The sequence below is a fragment of the Pongo pygmaeus genome, chromosome 18 (genome assembly GCF_028885625.2).
Source record: "Pongo pygmaeus isolate AG05252 chromosome 18, NHGRI_mPonPyg2-v2.0_pri, whole genome shotgun sequence".
In the NCBI taxonomy this organism is placed as follows: domain Eukaryota; kingdom Metazoa; phylum Chordata; class Mammalia; order Primates; family Hominidae; genus Pongo; species Pongo pygmaeus.
The window spans coordinates 27,579,359-27,595,483 of NC_072391.2; the positions used below are offsets into that span (position 1 = coordinate 27,579,359).

The 16,125-nt window shown below is 42.8% G+C and overlaps 1 protein-coding gene across 5 annotated transcripts in view; it reads right to left on the bottom strand.

The window, feature by feature from the left end:
- Nucleotides 1–16,125, bottom strand: part of ARHGAP17 (Rho GTPase activating protein 17) — a 98,414-nt gene that overhangs the window by 26,859 nt on the left and 55,430 nt on the right. For all 5 annotated transcript variants that reach the window (XM_054452993.2, XM_054452995.2, XM_063654089.1 and 2 more), the window contains 7 exons: nt 13,546–13,614; nt 13,306–13,387; nt 8,257–8,384; nt 6,579–6,690; nt 5,934–6,015; nt 3,022–3,102; nt 989–1,102 (listed from right to left, as the gene is read on the bottom strand). In XM_054452993.2, coding sequence (XP_054308968.2) covers nt 989–1,102; nt 3,022–3,102; nt 5,934–6,015; nt 6,579–6,690; nt 8,257–8,384; nt 13,306–13,387; nt 13,546–13,614 — 668 coding nt within the window. The remainder of the gene's footprint in view (nt 1–988; nt 1,103–3,021; nt 3,103–5,933; nt 6,016–6,578; nt 6,691–8,256; nt 8,385–13,305; nt 13,388–13,545; nt 13,615–16,125) is intronic.

Below are 16,125 nucleotides of genomic sequence, written 5' to 3' on the forward strand. Positions count from 1 at the left end.
GCCGTCATACTTGATAAAGGGGGCAGAATATGCTATCCCAAAATATGCCCCTTAGGCATAGGATTATTTTGAGTTAAAGACACTTGAAAACCATCACATGCAAGAAGAGGGCTCCGATCTTCCTTTTTCATCCTGAAAGCAGGAGATAAACTCCCATATGAAGGATGCCCTCCTTATCCCAGGAGGAAAGAAACATTCCTAACACCAGGGATGGGAAGGCAAGGCTGAGGGAAACCTCCATAAACAAACCTTGCTGAACGAATCCTTATCTTCCTAGTCACTTCTCCACAACTAACTGCCCTAGCCCACGCTCCTTTGTCTGGTCACGTTTTCACAATTTACTTTTTGTCCAACTTCATATACAAGCATTCGGCTCCAACTGCTTCTTTGGATCTTCATTTTCCTATGGGAACTCCAATGTCAGACATGACACTGATGCTTCAAATTCATCATAACATACGTGAAATCCCATTCCCAGTAGTCCCAAGTTACTCTCCAAAGTGATGTGTTTTTTTATTATTGTGCTAAGTAGGCATGAATTAAATGACTTCCCTGCTGGGCATTAAAATGTAAAAATCTGTATGCTTTCTCCTGTTAACCTGTCTTATGTCCATTTAGTTCTCAGGCCCAGCCAGACACCCTAAGAGGGTTGAAGTGCTACCCCTCCTACGGTATCACACACACACACACACAAATATGTGTATTTTTCTCATCACTGTACTGTAGCCACTGAGCTATCTGACTGCCTAAGTGCAGGGGCATTTTGAGAACTGGGACAATGTCTCACACATCTTTGTGTCACCACCAGCTGGGACAGCACCCAGCTCACAGCTGTGTTCCAAGAATATCGGCTGAATGAGAAAAGCAATTTCAGAATACCTTGAATTGATCTTAAACTAGAATGTGTAACCTGAGTTACATTTCTATGCATCCCATCAGGTGGGAAAGAAGAAATTCAAATGATGTGATACAGAGAAAGATGACTTACCCTTCATTTTTGGCCCATAACAAGTTAGGGCCTAACACAATCGCAATGTTGCTGGGAGTCATTTTATTCACATCGCTGGTCTGAGCAAGCTTTGCAAGGAACTTGATCAAATATCTAGGGGTCAAAAGAGAAGGGGAGGGTTTCTCCTCTGAAATAGCTGCTGGAATGTTCTCTTCCTGCCCAGGTGCACAGTCCCAGGTTGCTCAGGTGCTAACTGCAAAGGGTTCCTAAATCAGAATCTGGCTCAGGTGAAGCATTTTATACATTTCTTGTGTTCTTTGCTTCAGATAACAGACTAACTAGGGCTTGGAAGAAGAAAATAGGTTAAGTAAAAATCTCAGTGATCTGAACCTCTATTGGCTGTATATTTCTAATCAATTTCTCCTTTACGTCCTATCTCTTCTACCCCTATGTGTTAATAGTTATGTGTTATAGTGATATGTGTTATGTGTTATAGTGATAACACATAGTGATAACAGTTATGTGTTAATAGTTATGTGTTATATGTGTTATAGTTATGTGTTAATAGTTATGTGTTAATAGTGAGCTCAATATTTTTAAATACAAAAACAGACACAGTTATATTGCTTACAGGAAACTATATTTGAAAACACTTTATGGTGGAATTATAAAAATATCCAATTTATCATATATACATACCTTATGTATAAGTACAGTCGTATAAAGGCAAAAACGTAAGAACAACCTGACTATCAACAGGGAGCTGGTTAAATAAATCACAGTATATCCATACAGTGGAGGACTATGCAACCATCATTACAAAATGTACTGAGAAGGAAAAATCTCCAAGATGTATTACGCAAATACCTTAAGCTGTCAAGGAAAAAAGGTGAGGGGGAGAATGATGTATACAATATACACTACCATTTGGTTTTTTAAAAAGGGGGTGTGAGAGAAAAAATACGTAGGCAAGTATGTACACATGAATGTATTTGCTTACGTCTACATTAACTCTTGCTGAGAGGATATATAAGAAACTGTAAACACTGGATGCATCCCAGGAGAGGAACTGGGTGGCTAGGGTATTGGAACGGGAGAGAGATTTTTCATTGTATACCATTTGAATTTTGAACCATGGGAATGTGCTCCCTATTCAAAAATCAATTAGTAACAATTACAGAGTTAAATAAACAAAATAAAGAGCCAAACTCTCAACATACTAAGAAGTACTGAGTTCTCACCACATACACTGAATAGAGGAAGAGTATCTGTAATTCCAAGCTGGGTGAGTTAAATTAATCAAAGGGAATATTTAAAAGGGAGTATGTAGCTTAGCTTACTGGGAGAGCCAAAGGCGGAATTTAAGGACAAGTAACATTCCAGGTATATCACCTGTAAAGTATTCTGACTGGTCACTTAATGTCACTCAAAACCAAACAAGGAAAATTTTCTAGGGGGACTTTCTAGAAAATTTTCTTTGTTTGGTTTTGAGTGACTTTATCACCTGGGGCCACGTTTTCCTTTTCTCTATACTTGTTCAAAGTTACATATTAAGTCAAAAGGAAAACAGAAGTTACATTACGGAAGTTTTGTCCCATGGTAAATTTTCTTAAAACCATAGTTATTCCACAAAGCAATATATAATCTCCATTCCTTGAAATTTTATTTAGTAACATGATTTATACTTTAAAATAAAGTAGCACATATAAAAGACATTACAGAATGTACAACTATTGATTAATTTTGCCTTTAACATACTGGATGATTTGGACTCCAAACCCAACATACAGTCACTCAAACTTTTCACAAGAAATTTATTGCTAATAGCTGTAGTGTGGAAATGATAAGCCAACTTATGTATTAATGTCAGGCATGATACTGATGCTTCAAATTCATCATAATATACATGAAATCCCATTCCCAGTAGCCCCAAGTTACTCTCCAAAGTGATGTGTTTTTTTTGTTGTTGTTGTTGTTTTTTAATGTGCCAAGTATGCCTGAATTAAATGACTTCTCTGCTGAGCATTAAACTTATCTTCACTCCAGAGTCATTGTAGCTCAATCATACATACCTAAAGTTAACAAAATTTTGTGGTGGCAACTTCTGACATGTTCTCCACAAGTCTTGAAGTTTTTTGTCTTGATCCTGCACACTGAGAACAAAAACTTTTAAGTACAACAATTTATTAAGACACCAATTAGTAATATCTTATTAATATGCTATGTTAAAAATGAGGCCTCCATTTTGACAGAGAAAGCACAGTTGGAAAACAGCCCAGGCTATGGAAATAAACAGATTTAGAGTCAAATACCAATTAACTGTTTAACTCTGTGCAGTTGGTTAACCTTCAATCTCTGGATGTGCAAAACAGGGTAAGTGTTGATGCTGCTGAACAATTTTGAGGCGTCTGTGGCAAAACCACCTCCACCAATGCTTGGCACAGAAGAGACAAGACACTACTGAAAATTCTGTCTAGAAAAAGTGTGTACTGATGTATGGCTTCACGGAGCCCAAATTCTCCTACCCTCAAGCAGCCCAGCCACAGATCAGGGGGCTGAGCTCCCAGGCACCCAGACCTCTGAGTCTTTCCTTGCTTGCAATACTGCAAACCGGCTGCACACCAAGCAGCCCATTTCTGTTGTGAAGCAACTGTAAGAGCTCTTGCACTCCACAGGCGCAACGTACAAACTTGCAGAGACATAAAAAAGGGGCAGTGAGGAGCCTGTAGAGCACAGCCAACTCTGCCCACTAGGGACCAAGAGTGTTAGAGGGGCCTCTATAACACCACTTTGAACTTGAAATATCCTCCAGAACAGAACCATTCTGGAGAACATGGATAGGGATTAAACATAATTACACTTTAGAGGACAGTCGATGTGTTACTGGGATGGAAGCCCACCCATATCGACAATTCTCAACTATAGAATCAATATACCAACAGATAGACGCCTTCTTTTACAAGTTTATTTCCTTGTAATACACAAGGAAATCTTTTATTGGGTAGGAGGCTAGCCAATAAAAGAAATCCCACAACTCTCCTCTAACACTGATGTTGGATTCCACTGAATTCTGTCCCATAAACATTAATACTGACAGCAGGCTGGGCCCCAGGCAGGGTTCCAAGGATACGTGATGACTAAGAACTTGTCTCTGAAATTAAAAACCTCACCATCTACCAGGGACAAAGTCTCTCATTCCACAATTACAGAGAAGAGCTCAAATGCGGCCGAGCGTGGTGGCTCATGCCTGTAATCCCAGCAGTTTGGGAGGCCGAAGCAGGCAGATTGCCTGAGGTCAGGAGTTCAAGACCAGTCTGGCCAACATGGTGAAACCTTGTCTCTACTAAAAATACAAAAAATTAGCCAGGCATGGTGGTGTGCGCCTGTAATCCCAGCTACTCGGGAGGCTGAGGCAGGGGAATTGCTTGAACCAGGGAGGTGGAGGTTGCAGTGACCCTAGACTGTGCCACTGCACTCCAGCCTGGGCGACAGAGTGGGACTCCAACTCAAAAAAAAAAAAAAAGAAAAGAAAAAAGCTCAAATGCAAAACCTGGTTAAAGACACAAGTGATGGCCTCACATCCACTGAAGTGTAACTGATCAGAAATAAGTGGCTCTTATTTGATCAGAAATAAGTGGCTCTTATTTGATCATGGCCTGCCTGTAGGGAACACGGGCAGTGTCCGTAGACGGGGAAGAGGACAGAACAGAGGTGAGATTTGTTCCTCTTCCCTTAGTGGTGAGGAGTAGGCACTCTGGAGAGGAGGGGAGTCAGCACCATGAGAAAAAAGACGAGGAGGTGGGCTGGCCAGCCAAGCAGAAGCCTCTAGGCTTTTTAAACAAAGCTGTCCTGCTTAAAATCAACTGTTCCTAGACAGACTGAAGCTGAGGGCGGAGGGAAAGGGACAAAGTAGAGGCGTATAGCATTTGGGTCTGTCTGGTTTGAATTCTAGCTCTGCCAATTACTTGCCACTCTCCTGGCCCTATTCCCTCCCAAGCCTCGGTTTCCTCTCTGTAAAATGTGTATCACAACATCATCTGCCTTTTATAATGTTAATTAAAGATCACAGGAGGTAATAGCTACAAAGATGAGCATAGTACTTAGCACAAGAAAATGCTCAGTGAATATTAATGTCATCATTATACAGCTGACAACACAAGATCCACTTATATGCAAATTTTTTCAATAAACATATAGGAAAATTCCTGGAGATCTCTGACAATCTGAAAAAACTCACAGATGAACTGCCACCCCTGAAACAGCAAGACCAACCCCTTCACTTTCTCTACTTCTTCAACCTACTTGACATGAAGACAAGGATGAAGACCTTTAAGATGATCCACTTCCCTTTAATGAATAGTAAACAGATTGTCTCCTCCTTACAATTTTCTTAATAGTACTTTTTCTCTAGCTTATCTATTGTAAGAATACAGTATATAATACATACAACATAGAAAATATGTGTTCATTGATTAGGTTATCAGTAAGGCTTCCAGTCAACAGTATGCTATTAGTTGTTTTGAGGGAGTTAAAAGTATACTTGAATTTGCAATTATGTAGGGTATCAATGCCCCTAATCCCCATGCTGTTTAAAGGCCAACCGTATTATTGCACAGGTGAGCCTGCACACAGCTCAAAAGGCACACTGCCACGGGTCAATATGACCCCTATCCCCAGTTACAGGGCTTTCTTCAACATAAAGGGGGCTGGAAATTTGCAAATCCATTAATGTGGGTACCACTCTATGTCTTCATCCACATAAATAACACAAACTTAAACCAATGCCTACGTGGTGACTTTCCTACACTAATAATTATAATACTTGATATTTTTATTCTAAACATAAATAAGAGCTGAGACATGTATTATTTAACAAATATGCTATTTTAATCTTATGATCCCTGAGAATAAAATGATTTGCAAATAGGGCACAACATCACATCATTCCCTTTAACATTTACAACTCTGTGTTCTTTAAACTTACCTTGCAACTTGTGTCCATTCTTCATACAGATTAAAAGTCATCAAAGGTTCAGGCAATTCCCGTAAATAGGATTTTAAAGCACCTGAAATCATTAACACTCTCTTTGAGTATGAAAAAGGGGTAAGGCTAGGAATCTTGGGACATGTCATTTTGCAAATTGAAATGATCTCAATTACGATCTTCCAAGGTGTATATAACAAATCAGAAGTTGGCAAGAGTTGTTAGAAACTAAAATGTTCATAAAACAAATTCAATCTCTTGCAAAAAAAAAGTTTTAATAGATCAATTACAAATAAAATTAGTTTTAAAGTCATCCCCTTAGCAGACATAATTTCTCCAGGTAGACAGGAATTTGGTGGGGGGAGACTGTGAAAGATGGGAAGAAAATACAAATATGTCTCCAAATATTTGCATTATAAGCTACTCTCTCCTTTAATCATCAAAATAGAAAAACAAAAAAGGAGTAAAGAAGACACGTGTGTACATTACATCGTATATACACTAAGGAATTGTAGCAAGAGGCCACTTCAGTGTTGTCACTTAAACCTATAACTGAAATTGGATTTTAACTGACCATCTGTCTGAGACAGAACCTGCCCACCGCCTTGAGGGTGACTTGATTTGCAGACACTCTTTAGTGCTCACCTGCTACAGCATGGGGGTCTGAATAGAACTCATCCAGGTGAGAAGTAGAACAGTCCAAAGCAGCTTTCAGCTTCTTTAACTTGGAGGCCCCAGCCCCAATTCGGAAAAGGCCCTAAAGATAATGAAAAGCCATCAGCATCAAGTGCAGGCTGGGACACTCAGACTAAGTGGCAGTGTGTTCTGATGGGGATTTCCTGACTTCCGCTCACCTCCTGTCTATGAAAGCGGTGTTACTGCCTGCCCTGCAGGGCTGTCAGGAGGAATGACGAGGGCTGAGCATGTACCCAAGCACAGGGACAGGCAGGAAGAAAATTAATCTAGGCAGGGTTTCTTGACCTCAGCACTATGCACATTTTAGGGTGGATGATTTTTTGTTGGAGGTTGTCCTGTGCCCTGTAGGATGTTTAGCAGCATCCATGGTGATATGGTTTGGTTCTGTGTCCCCACCCAAATCTCATGTGAAATTATGATCTCCAGTGTTGAAGGCAGGGCCTGGTGGGAGGTGACTGGATCATGGGGGTGGATTTCCCTTTTGCTGTTCTTGTGATAGTGAGTGAGATCTCACAAGATCTGGTTGTTTGAAAGTATGTAGCAACTCCCCCTTTGTGCGCATGCTCGCTCTTTCCCTCCTGTTCCACCACATGAACACTGTGCCTGCTTCCCCTTCGCCTTCCGCCATGACTGTAAGTTTCCTGAGGCCTCCCCAGCCACGATTCCTGTACAGCCTGTGGAACTGTGAGTCAGTTAAAGCTCTTTTTATCATAAATTACCCAGGCTCAGGTAGTTCTTTATAGCAGTGTGAGAATGGACGAATACACATGGCCTCTACTACTAGATGACAGTAACACCTCCTCTTCTCAGTTGTGATGATCCAAAATACCTCCAGACCTTGATAAATGTCTCCTGGGGAGCAAATCTGGCCCCAGACAAGAAGCACCAATGTAGGCTGTTAGAAGCGGAGTGGCTGGAAGCAAACACAAGGAGGGCTTCCGGGGTGTTCTTTGATCTGAGTGCCGATTCCATGGGTGGGTTTAGTCATGCAAGCGCATCAAGCTGTACACCTATGATATGTACACTTTTCTGTATGTACGTTCTATTTCAATACAAAGCTTTAAAAAGGAAAAAAAAAGCCTTGCATTTTGATTCTGGCTCTGACCTGGTGTAAACTCCCCGCATGCTGACTTCCTTATTTATACAAGAAGAGTAATAAAAACTCCCTTATTTGGTTCATCGGGGATTTGGGGTAAGAATCCCGTAAAATCAAGTATGTAAATGATCTCCAGCCAAAAAAACTGCATAATACTATGCAAATGTAAACTAAAGCTCCTTAGCCCATTAGTGCGTCATGAAATCTACTGTCACAAATCACAACCAGAGTTTTAAATGAAACGATCAAACAGGACACAAAGAGGTCAGGGTGTACCACAATCAGGAAAGGTAAACATTGTTTTGTAAAACCTTTGTTTCATTCATAGACAGATAGGTATCATAAGGAACAGGGTTGCAATTTAAAATATGGATTGTGGTGACAAAAGCTTGAAAGCCACTGTTCTACACAAAACGGACAATGGCTGTATAACTAAGCGGGGGTGGACAGGGGGCTGGCGGGAAGCATGGTGCTCTGGGCAGAACAAGTGGCATGGAGACTTGGTGCACAGGACCACGAAGCTCCCCTCACCTCCTCCTTCATGCCTGTCTCCAGAAGCAGCATGACACAGGCTTCAATGGGCAGCGCAATCTCGCGCCCGCTCCTCTTCAGGTGTTCTTCTAGGGGAGTCCCAAAGGCTGGTTTTTCCGCCCACTTATCTAGAGCAGCAAATTGTTCAGTTAGACATCCAACAAACTCATGGCATTAACAAGCAATTTTCTCCCCAACTACCCAATGGGCTTTTCTAGCCGACTGGTAGCTGAGGCTGTGGGAAGAGGGGATACATCTGTTCTATTTGCTTTTGTTATTTGCCATCTACTGGAGCAGCAAACTATGGACCAGGCTGGGGCAGTTACTTGTGGAACAGAAGCCTGAGTGCACCTAGATGGCACCAACTCAGGCTGCCCAGAAGCTGCAATGGTGCACTGCACCTGCACCACACTTCATTAACACACGCCAGCGGGTTTAGTGGGCTGCCTTGCACCAAAAGGAAGATTCGCCAGAGCATACTGTTTCGTTGAAAAGAAATTTATTCTAGCCATGCAAAGCCTTCTAGCTAGAGGACAAGAAATAGATTCTTTGCTATGCAAAAATGGAAATAATCTCTGAAAATTTCAAACACAAGTTAAGCATCTGTCCTACAAGACTGGAGATGGCCAACGTGAACCCTCCACGTTGCAGTTACTCTCCATCAGATGCGACATCTCCGCGGCATGCAGTGCTTCAGAACGCTGCATCCCCAAACAGCTCCAAAAAATTCTGAGTGGAAAGAAATGCAGTATCTGCAGCCCTACAGCAGCTGAAGGCTATGCTGATGGCAGGAAAGCCGTATTTTAGATTATCTTCAGGTCATGAGGCAGCTTAGCACAAATACAATGAAGCAGTAAAACAGAAAGAAGAATTTAGAGAACGGACATATGAATTAGAATAAGAAGTATCTGGTTGAGTTTGGTCTGCCTGTGCAAGCTGCAGAGATCTAGTGCTATCTGAGCAGCTCGCAGAAGCAAAGGAGGGCAAATCAGTTGTGAAAACTGCTCCAGGGAGAAACACTTATATCTTTCCAACAACAGGAAGGGTTCATGTCCTTCTCTGCACCTTTACTGGCCATTGGTCCCTTAGCAGCTCTGCTGTCAGAAAGCTGGGTTGGAAGAAGGCAGTATGTACTCTGGTGTGTCCTCTTACACTCTCTCCCATGTCACAGCAGGGGTAGATTTGCACATGGGGAAGGAAGAAAAATAAAATCCCACAAATCCATAGAACCGAGAGCTTGCAAAAAGGTAAAAATGGATGGAAAGAACGAGAGGTAAAGACTGAAGAAAGGGGTGAGGGAAAGGAAGGTGGGGGACAAAAATGAGGTGCAGGCCACCAGCCACTCTCAGAATTGTGGGGAGACCTCCTCGTCTCTGGCCCGGCCCCAGCCAGGGAAATTTCCAATAGAAAACGCACCTGGGGGTCTGGACCTTCCCAGAGGTCAAACCTTACCTGAAATACTTTGTCCCTTTTATCTAAAGCAATAATTTACAACACAGGCTGAAAATGGCCACGTGAGCCTTCCACTAGGGGATGCCCTGGAATCACCCAGGGGAGTTCTGCAAATGACACCTGCCATTGCCTTCACCACAAGCCCAACCCTGTAACATTAAGGGGCGGGCATGCTTCAAACCTCTGCTAGAACTTTCTAGTAAACACTGGACAGAGTGTACCCCACCCCCAAGCCTGGTATAATGTTGACAGAGGGTGCAAGTGAGAACCACTGACCTAGAAGCAAGTCATAAGGCAAATTCCACCTCAGGCACTGGCCTCTCAAACAACAGACCTACTATGTGTCAGATACTGCAGGAGGCATGTAAAGTTCACAGAGATCCCCCACCCTCAGGGAGAAGGCGATTGAATTGTGAAGCGAATATAAGACACACATGTAAACACAGAACAGTCAATAACAAGACAAGACATATTTGCTAAGTCATGGCAGATTGATGGTATAGACAAGGGTTGCAAATGCAATTGTCTAGAGGAGCCGGATAGGTAGCACAGGGGCACGAATCCTGCTGGGAGTGCACAATCTGCCAATAGGCGATAACCACTCCTCCGCACCAAACCAACACTGCCACATGGGAAAGCAAAGCCAATGTTGCCAGATGTTCTTAACTTTCAGAAGCCAGAAATTGGGATTGTTACATCAAACCATCTGGTTTTCACATGATGACAACCAACTTTTAACAATTTTTAATGAGATATGGCTGTTTGCGACTTCTGGTGCAGACTATAAATGCTGGCACAATTCAGGAGGCAAAGTGTTTGCCATTGGCTTCAGTTGTCAGAGAAGGCTTCTCAAAGGAAGTGAGGTTCCATGGAGGGGGTCTCGTGAGACGGACAGAGATTAAACAGGCTGAAACATGGCCAAACACATCTTTGTGAGGGGCAATCAGCTGAGAAAAGATCAGAAATTGTGAGTCTGGGAATTTACATCTTATCCCAAGTTCACGCCAAGGCCGTGAGAGCATGGAGCAGAGTGGGCCGGGGAAGAGAGGATGGCAGAGCCTAGGGTGAAATGGACAGAACCCAGGCATTGGATGGAAGAGAGGAAGGAGAAAAGGGTTCCAAGGTTAAGACCTGAATCACTTGGAGAAAGATGATATGAGGGAGACAAGAAGGGAGAAAGGGACAGTTGCTATGGGGAGAGGACTGGTTTGCTTTTTGAGTTTAAGGTGAGTGCTGTTCATCAAAGGGAACCGATGCTTAAGAGGCTGCAAGGATTAAAATGCAGGTAAGAGGCAAAGCTGTCCACGTAAGGGGATTTCTAGGGAAAAGGGTGCGAGGAAGTGAGGGTGGGAGAGAACAGAGGTGTGGACCTGGACCTCAGAAAAGGCTGACTTCTGGGGTGGAGACAGAAATAGAGCAATATAATCCTTCTTTAAGAAAAATTTTTAAAAAGAAATGGAGCAATGCAGAGTCCTCACAATGAAAGAAGACAGTCGAGTGGCGTGAGGAGACAAAAATGAATAAGGAAGAGATGGCCCATGCTGGGTCAAATGCCAGGATCTGACGGGTGGTTGCTGGTCCTTTGAAAACTGCAGTATGCTTTGCTCTTTTTTCCTAAACAGCAGAGGGATTGGGGGTAGACACAAGAGTGCAAAGGATTCAGGGGTAGGAAGGTGGTAAGAAAATGCAGATGGCAGGCAGGAAGGGGTCATTTGAAGTACCCACCAGAAAAAATGAAGGAGAACCAGATTAAACGGGACACTGTGTTCAGGTCACAAAGGTACCAGATTACCACCAACTGACCATGAATGTGACACCAGAGTCCACGGAGGTGAGGGGGCTGTGGGGGGAGGTCACACTTTTTTTATATAGTAAGGACAAGCTAAGTCTTTCTGAAAACAGAGAAGACAGCAAGGAAAGAAGAGACAGAACTAAGATGAGAGGCAGGTACAAGGACAGGCAGAGGTGGGAGGGGTTGAATTGCAACTCGGTGAAGGGTTACCTCAGCAAGAAGGACAAAACGCACTTCCTACACGGGCTGTTCCATCCTAACCTCTTTCCTGCCCCATCCCCGCTCTCCATGGCTTCCTGATGTATTTCTCTAGGGAAAATACCCTTGGGAAAAAAATAGAATGAGAGTTCTAGTCTAGCCTGGGCAATAGAGTGAGACCTTGTCTCTTTAAAACAAACAAACAAACAAACAAAATGCTAAAAAAATCCAATCTCTCATTTTTCCTCTTGTTAATCAACTCTTTCAAATCAGAGTCTCAGCCACTCAAAGGCTAAAATGATGATTTGTCTACTATTTTGTCCTATGCGGGGCCCAGCCCACAGCAGATATCTCATAAATATATTTTCTTGGTGCTCTGAACTTGCCCAGCAAGAGTCTGTCCCTAGGAAGGTGGGAACATTTTCCAGAGACCTCACTCCTTTGCACTGTGACTCAACACCATCCTCCATGAACTAATAATCTTGATTATTTGGGAAGGCAAGGGCAATGGCTGAGAAAATCAGACACACTGCCCCTGAGAATGCTGAAGATCTGACTATATGGTCAGGCAAGACATAAAATTTTATAATTCCATAATCCAAAAATTTTCAGGCACAAAGCCAGAACCTGTGAGGATCTCTTGGAACTTAGGGGGAGAAGAAGTCGCATTCTTGAAGGTGCTGGTATGTATGCACATCCACAAAGCATCCCCCCCACAACACACACAGACACACGCTCAGTCTCAAAATCACAAAGCCACCCCACTCAGCACCTAGCCTGATCCCCTTTCAGCTCAAGACCAATGGTTCTGCAGAGGAGCATAAGCTCCAAATGTCAGGTCTACACCACAGGTGAAATAGATCCAAAGATGGCCGAGCAATTTCTGACTCAACAGCTTGTGCTCATCTCTGCTGGTAAATGCTCTAATGGTAAATCAGAGAGACATAGCATCAAAAGCTTTAGGGAGAAAAAAAAAAGCAGCTTTAGATGCCCAACTTAAAATTCAACATAAGGGGAAAGTTCAGTCTGCACCTAACTTGCAGATAAAATCTGCAGTGTGCTTGAATATGACAGGCGAAATATTAATGCTGATAAGAACAAAAGCTTAGTATAAAGACAAAGGAGGAGTCTGAAAGAAGTGACCACGGTCTTAGGATTCAACCACACTTATTATTAAGTGTGACGTGCGTGATGTGGCATCAAGTACTGGCTTCTCTTTTGGAAAGTCCAAAATATTTTCCCTAGAATGGATGCTCTTGGAGTCACATGGCCAGAATTAAGTCCTGTGGAAAAGGATCATTCAATGCTGGACTTTTTCAAGCCTACAGAAGATGGGAAAACACACAGGCACTCCCCAAAGAGGCCAGCTTTCTCTTCAACTGAAGGTTTCAGAAGAACTACAAATGTTGCATTAGTGTGTTAATTTGGGTTTGGAAGAAATTAGAGAATGCAGCAAGGAAGATGAAATTATGCCGGGAAACAGTACCCTCCTAGGCAGAGAAGCTTTATCCCAAGGACGTGCATGCAGAGGAGTCAGGGTGAAGAAGAACCCAGGCAGAGGTGGCAGAGGCAAGAAGGAAGCATCAGCCGCACGCGGGTTACATTACCTTGATGGGCTCGCATTTCGGGGAGGGTCTTTTCTAAGACTGCTAATGCTTTTCTATGGTAATCTGCTTGGGCTTCTAATAACTGAGAACAGACCCACATTCAAAAACAAAAGTAACGTTAGCATCAGATGGACACACACACAATGGCTGAGCAAAACTAAAAATGAAATCTTTTGCAAAAAAGCTAAAATGACTCCATTTTACCAATGCTTTAACATTTTCTCAAGGTAAGGTGCTTACCGTAACAAAGAATTTGCCATATTCCCCTTCTTTGGCCATAAAGTTGTACATGTCTGCTGCAAGTTGATCCTGGGTAAATGGAAGAGAAGAGGTTATTGAAGAAAAAAGTGAAACAAAATGGCATCTGAGAACAATCTCTGTGAGCTCTCAGATGAAAAAGTGATGGAAAATGCCACAGATTAAATGTCCATCAACTGCCTGGTACAACCATACAGAAAGAATAAGGAAGCTTCTTACATGACTGACAAAGAAAGATCTCCAAGATATATTTTTAACACAGCTGGTTAAGAAGCAAAGTACAGAGCATTACTTATTGTGTATTAACATTTGGGTTACAAAAGGGGTGGAATGGCCGGGCGCGGTGGCTCACGCCTGTAATCCCAGCACTTCGAGAGGCTGAGGCGGGTGGATTACCTGAGGTCAGGAATTCGAGACCAGCCTGGCCAACATGGTGAAACCCTGTCTCTACTAAAAATACAAAAATTAGCCAGGCATGGTGGCGGGCGCCTGTAATCCCAGCTACTCGGGAGGCTGAGGCAGGAGAATTGCTTGATCCCGGGAGGTGGAGGTTGCAGTGAGCTGAGATCATGTGCCACCGCACTCCAGCTCAGCTGATAGACCGAGACACTGTCTTAAAAAAAAAAAAAATGCTAGGTGTGGTGGCTCACTTTGGGAGGCCAAGGTGGGCAGATCACAAGGTCCAGAGATCGAGACCATCCTGGCTAACACGGTAAAAAACCCTGTCACTACTAAAAATACAAAAAATTAGACGGGTATGGTGGCGGGCACCTGTAGTCCCAGCTACTTGGGAGGCTGAGGTAAGAGAATGGTGTGAATCCGGGAGGCAGAGCTTGCAGTGAGCTGAGATTGCACCACTCCAGCCTGGCAACAGTGCAAGACTCCATCTCCAAAAAAAAAAAAAAAAAGGCGGGGGGGTGGGTGGAAGGGTATGTCATATTTTTATTTTGTTTTTATTTATTTTTTTGAGACAGAGTCTCACTCTGACACCCACGCTGAAGTGCAGTGGCACAATCCTGGCTCACTGAAACCTCCACCTCCCGGGTTCAAGGAATTCTCCTGTCTCAGCCACCCTAGTAGCTGGGATTACAGGCATGCACCACCACACTTTTTGTATTTTTGGTAGAGACAAGGTTTCGCCACGTTGGCCAGGCTGGTCTCAAACTCCTGGCCTCAAGTGATCCACCTGCCCCAGCCTCCCAAAGTGCTAGGATTACAGGCGTGAGCCACCACACTCAGCAATGTCATATTGTTACTGTCACATATGTATAAAAATATGTCTTGACAAAAAAACAAGAAATTAGTAGCAGTTATTATCTATTGGGAGCAATGGAAATTAGGCAGGAGGAGGATAATGGTAGAAGAAAGACTTCACAGTATACTGTTTTACACTTTTTCATACCTTACCTAATGTAAATGAATTACATATATAAAAATTAAATAATTTTGTGAACAGTGACAGGCTGAGTGTGGTGGCTCGCACCTACAATCTCAGCACTTTGGGAGGCTGAGATGGGAGGATTGCTTGGAGCCAGGAATTTGAGAACAGCCTGGACAACAGAGCGAGACCTAGTCTCTAAGTAAAAAAAAATTTTTTTTTTTTTTTTTTTTTTTTTTTTTTTTGAGATGGAGTCTTGCTTGCTCTGTAGCCCAGGCTGGACGCAATCTTAGCCCACCGCAACCTCCATCTCCGGGGTTCAAGTGATTCTCCTGCCTCAGCCTCCTGAGTAGCTGGGACTACAGGTGCACGCCACCATGCTCAGCTAATATGTTTCTATTTTTCAGTAGAGATGGAGTTTCATCATGTTGGTCAGCCTGGTTTTGAACTCCTGACCTCAAGTGATCCTCCCACCTCAGCCTCACAAAGTGCTAGGATTACAGATGTGAGCCACTGCACCCCGCCAAAAAAAATTTTTAAGTGACAGATCAGGCAATTAGGTACATATTTCCAATCTTCAAATATAAATATACATAGGAATTACATATATATATGAAAATTTACATGCCAGAAAATATATATGTAGAGAGAGTTTTTTTTTTTTTTTTTTTAATGTAATGACTACTGTTTTTGGCATCAAGGTACACAAATTAACGTGAAGGGCCTCCCATTTATGATAAAAACTTGGCAATGCTAGTTAGAAGTAATGAACATCCTTTTATAATAACTGGGAAAGCAATAAAGTAAATTCCTTGATTCCCCTCAACCCCACCATACACACACACACAAAGAGAGAATGAAGAAAAAGAAGCAAAAAGAAAGAAAAAATCGGAATGCTAAGCATCAATGGAAGCTGGGGATGACCTGGGGCAGATTTGTGCCAGTCTTGGTGACCAAGGTGTCTGAAGCCCTGGGGCCTGGTAAGGAGAAACAAGTACACATATATCATGCATAAAGATAAGATTCCTGAAGAACTGTACTCTCAATGAAAGAATAGATCAGAACAAATGCACTTAGCATCACATGGAAATCATGGGGAAGTATGTCTGTTTTGGAATGGGCTTTAGGTCTGAAAAACATTCGCCAAGAGATTTCACAAACATAGGCCTGCTTTCAGGAGGGTT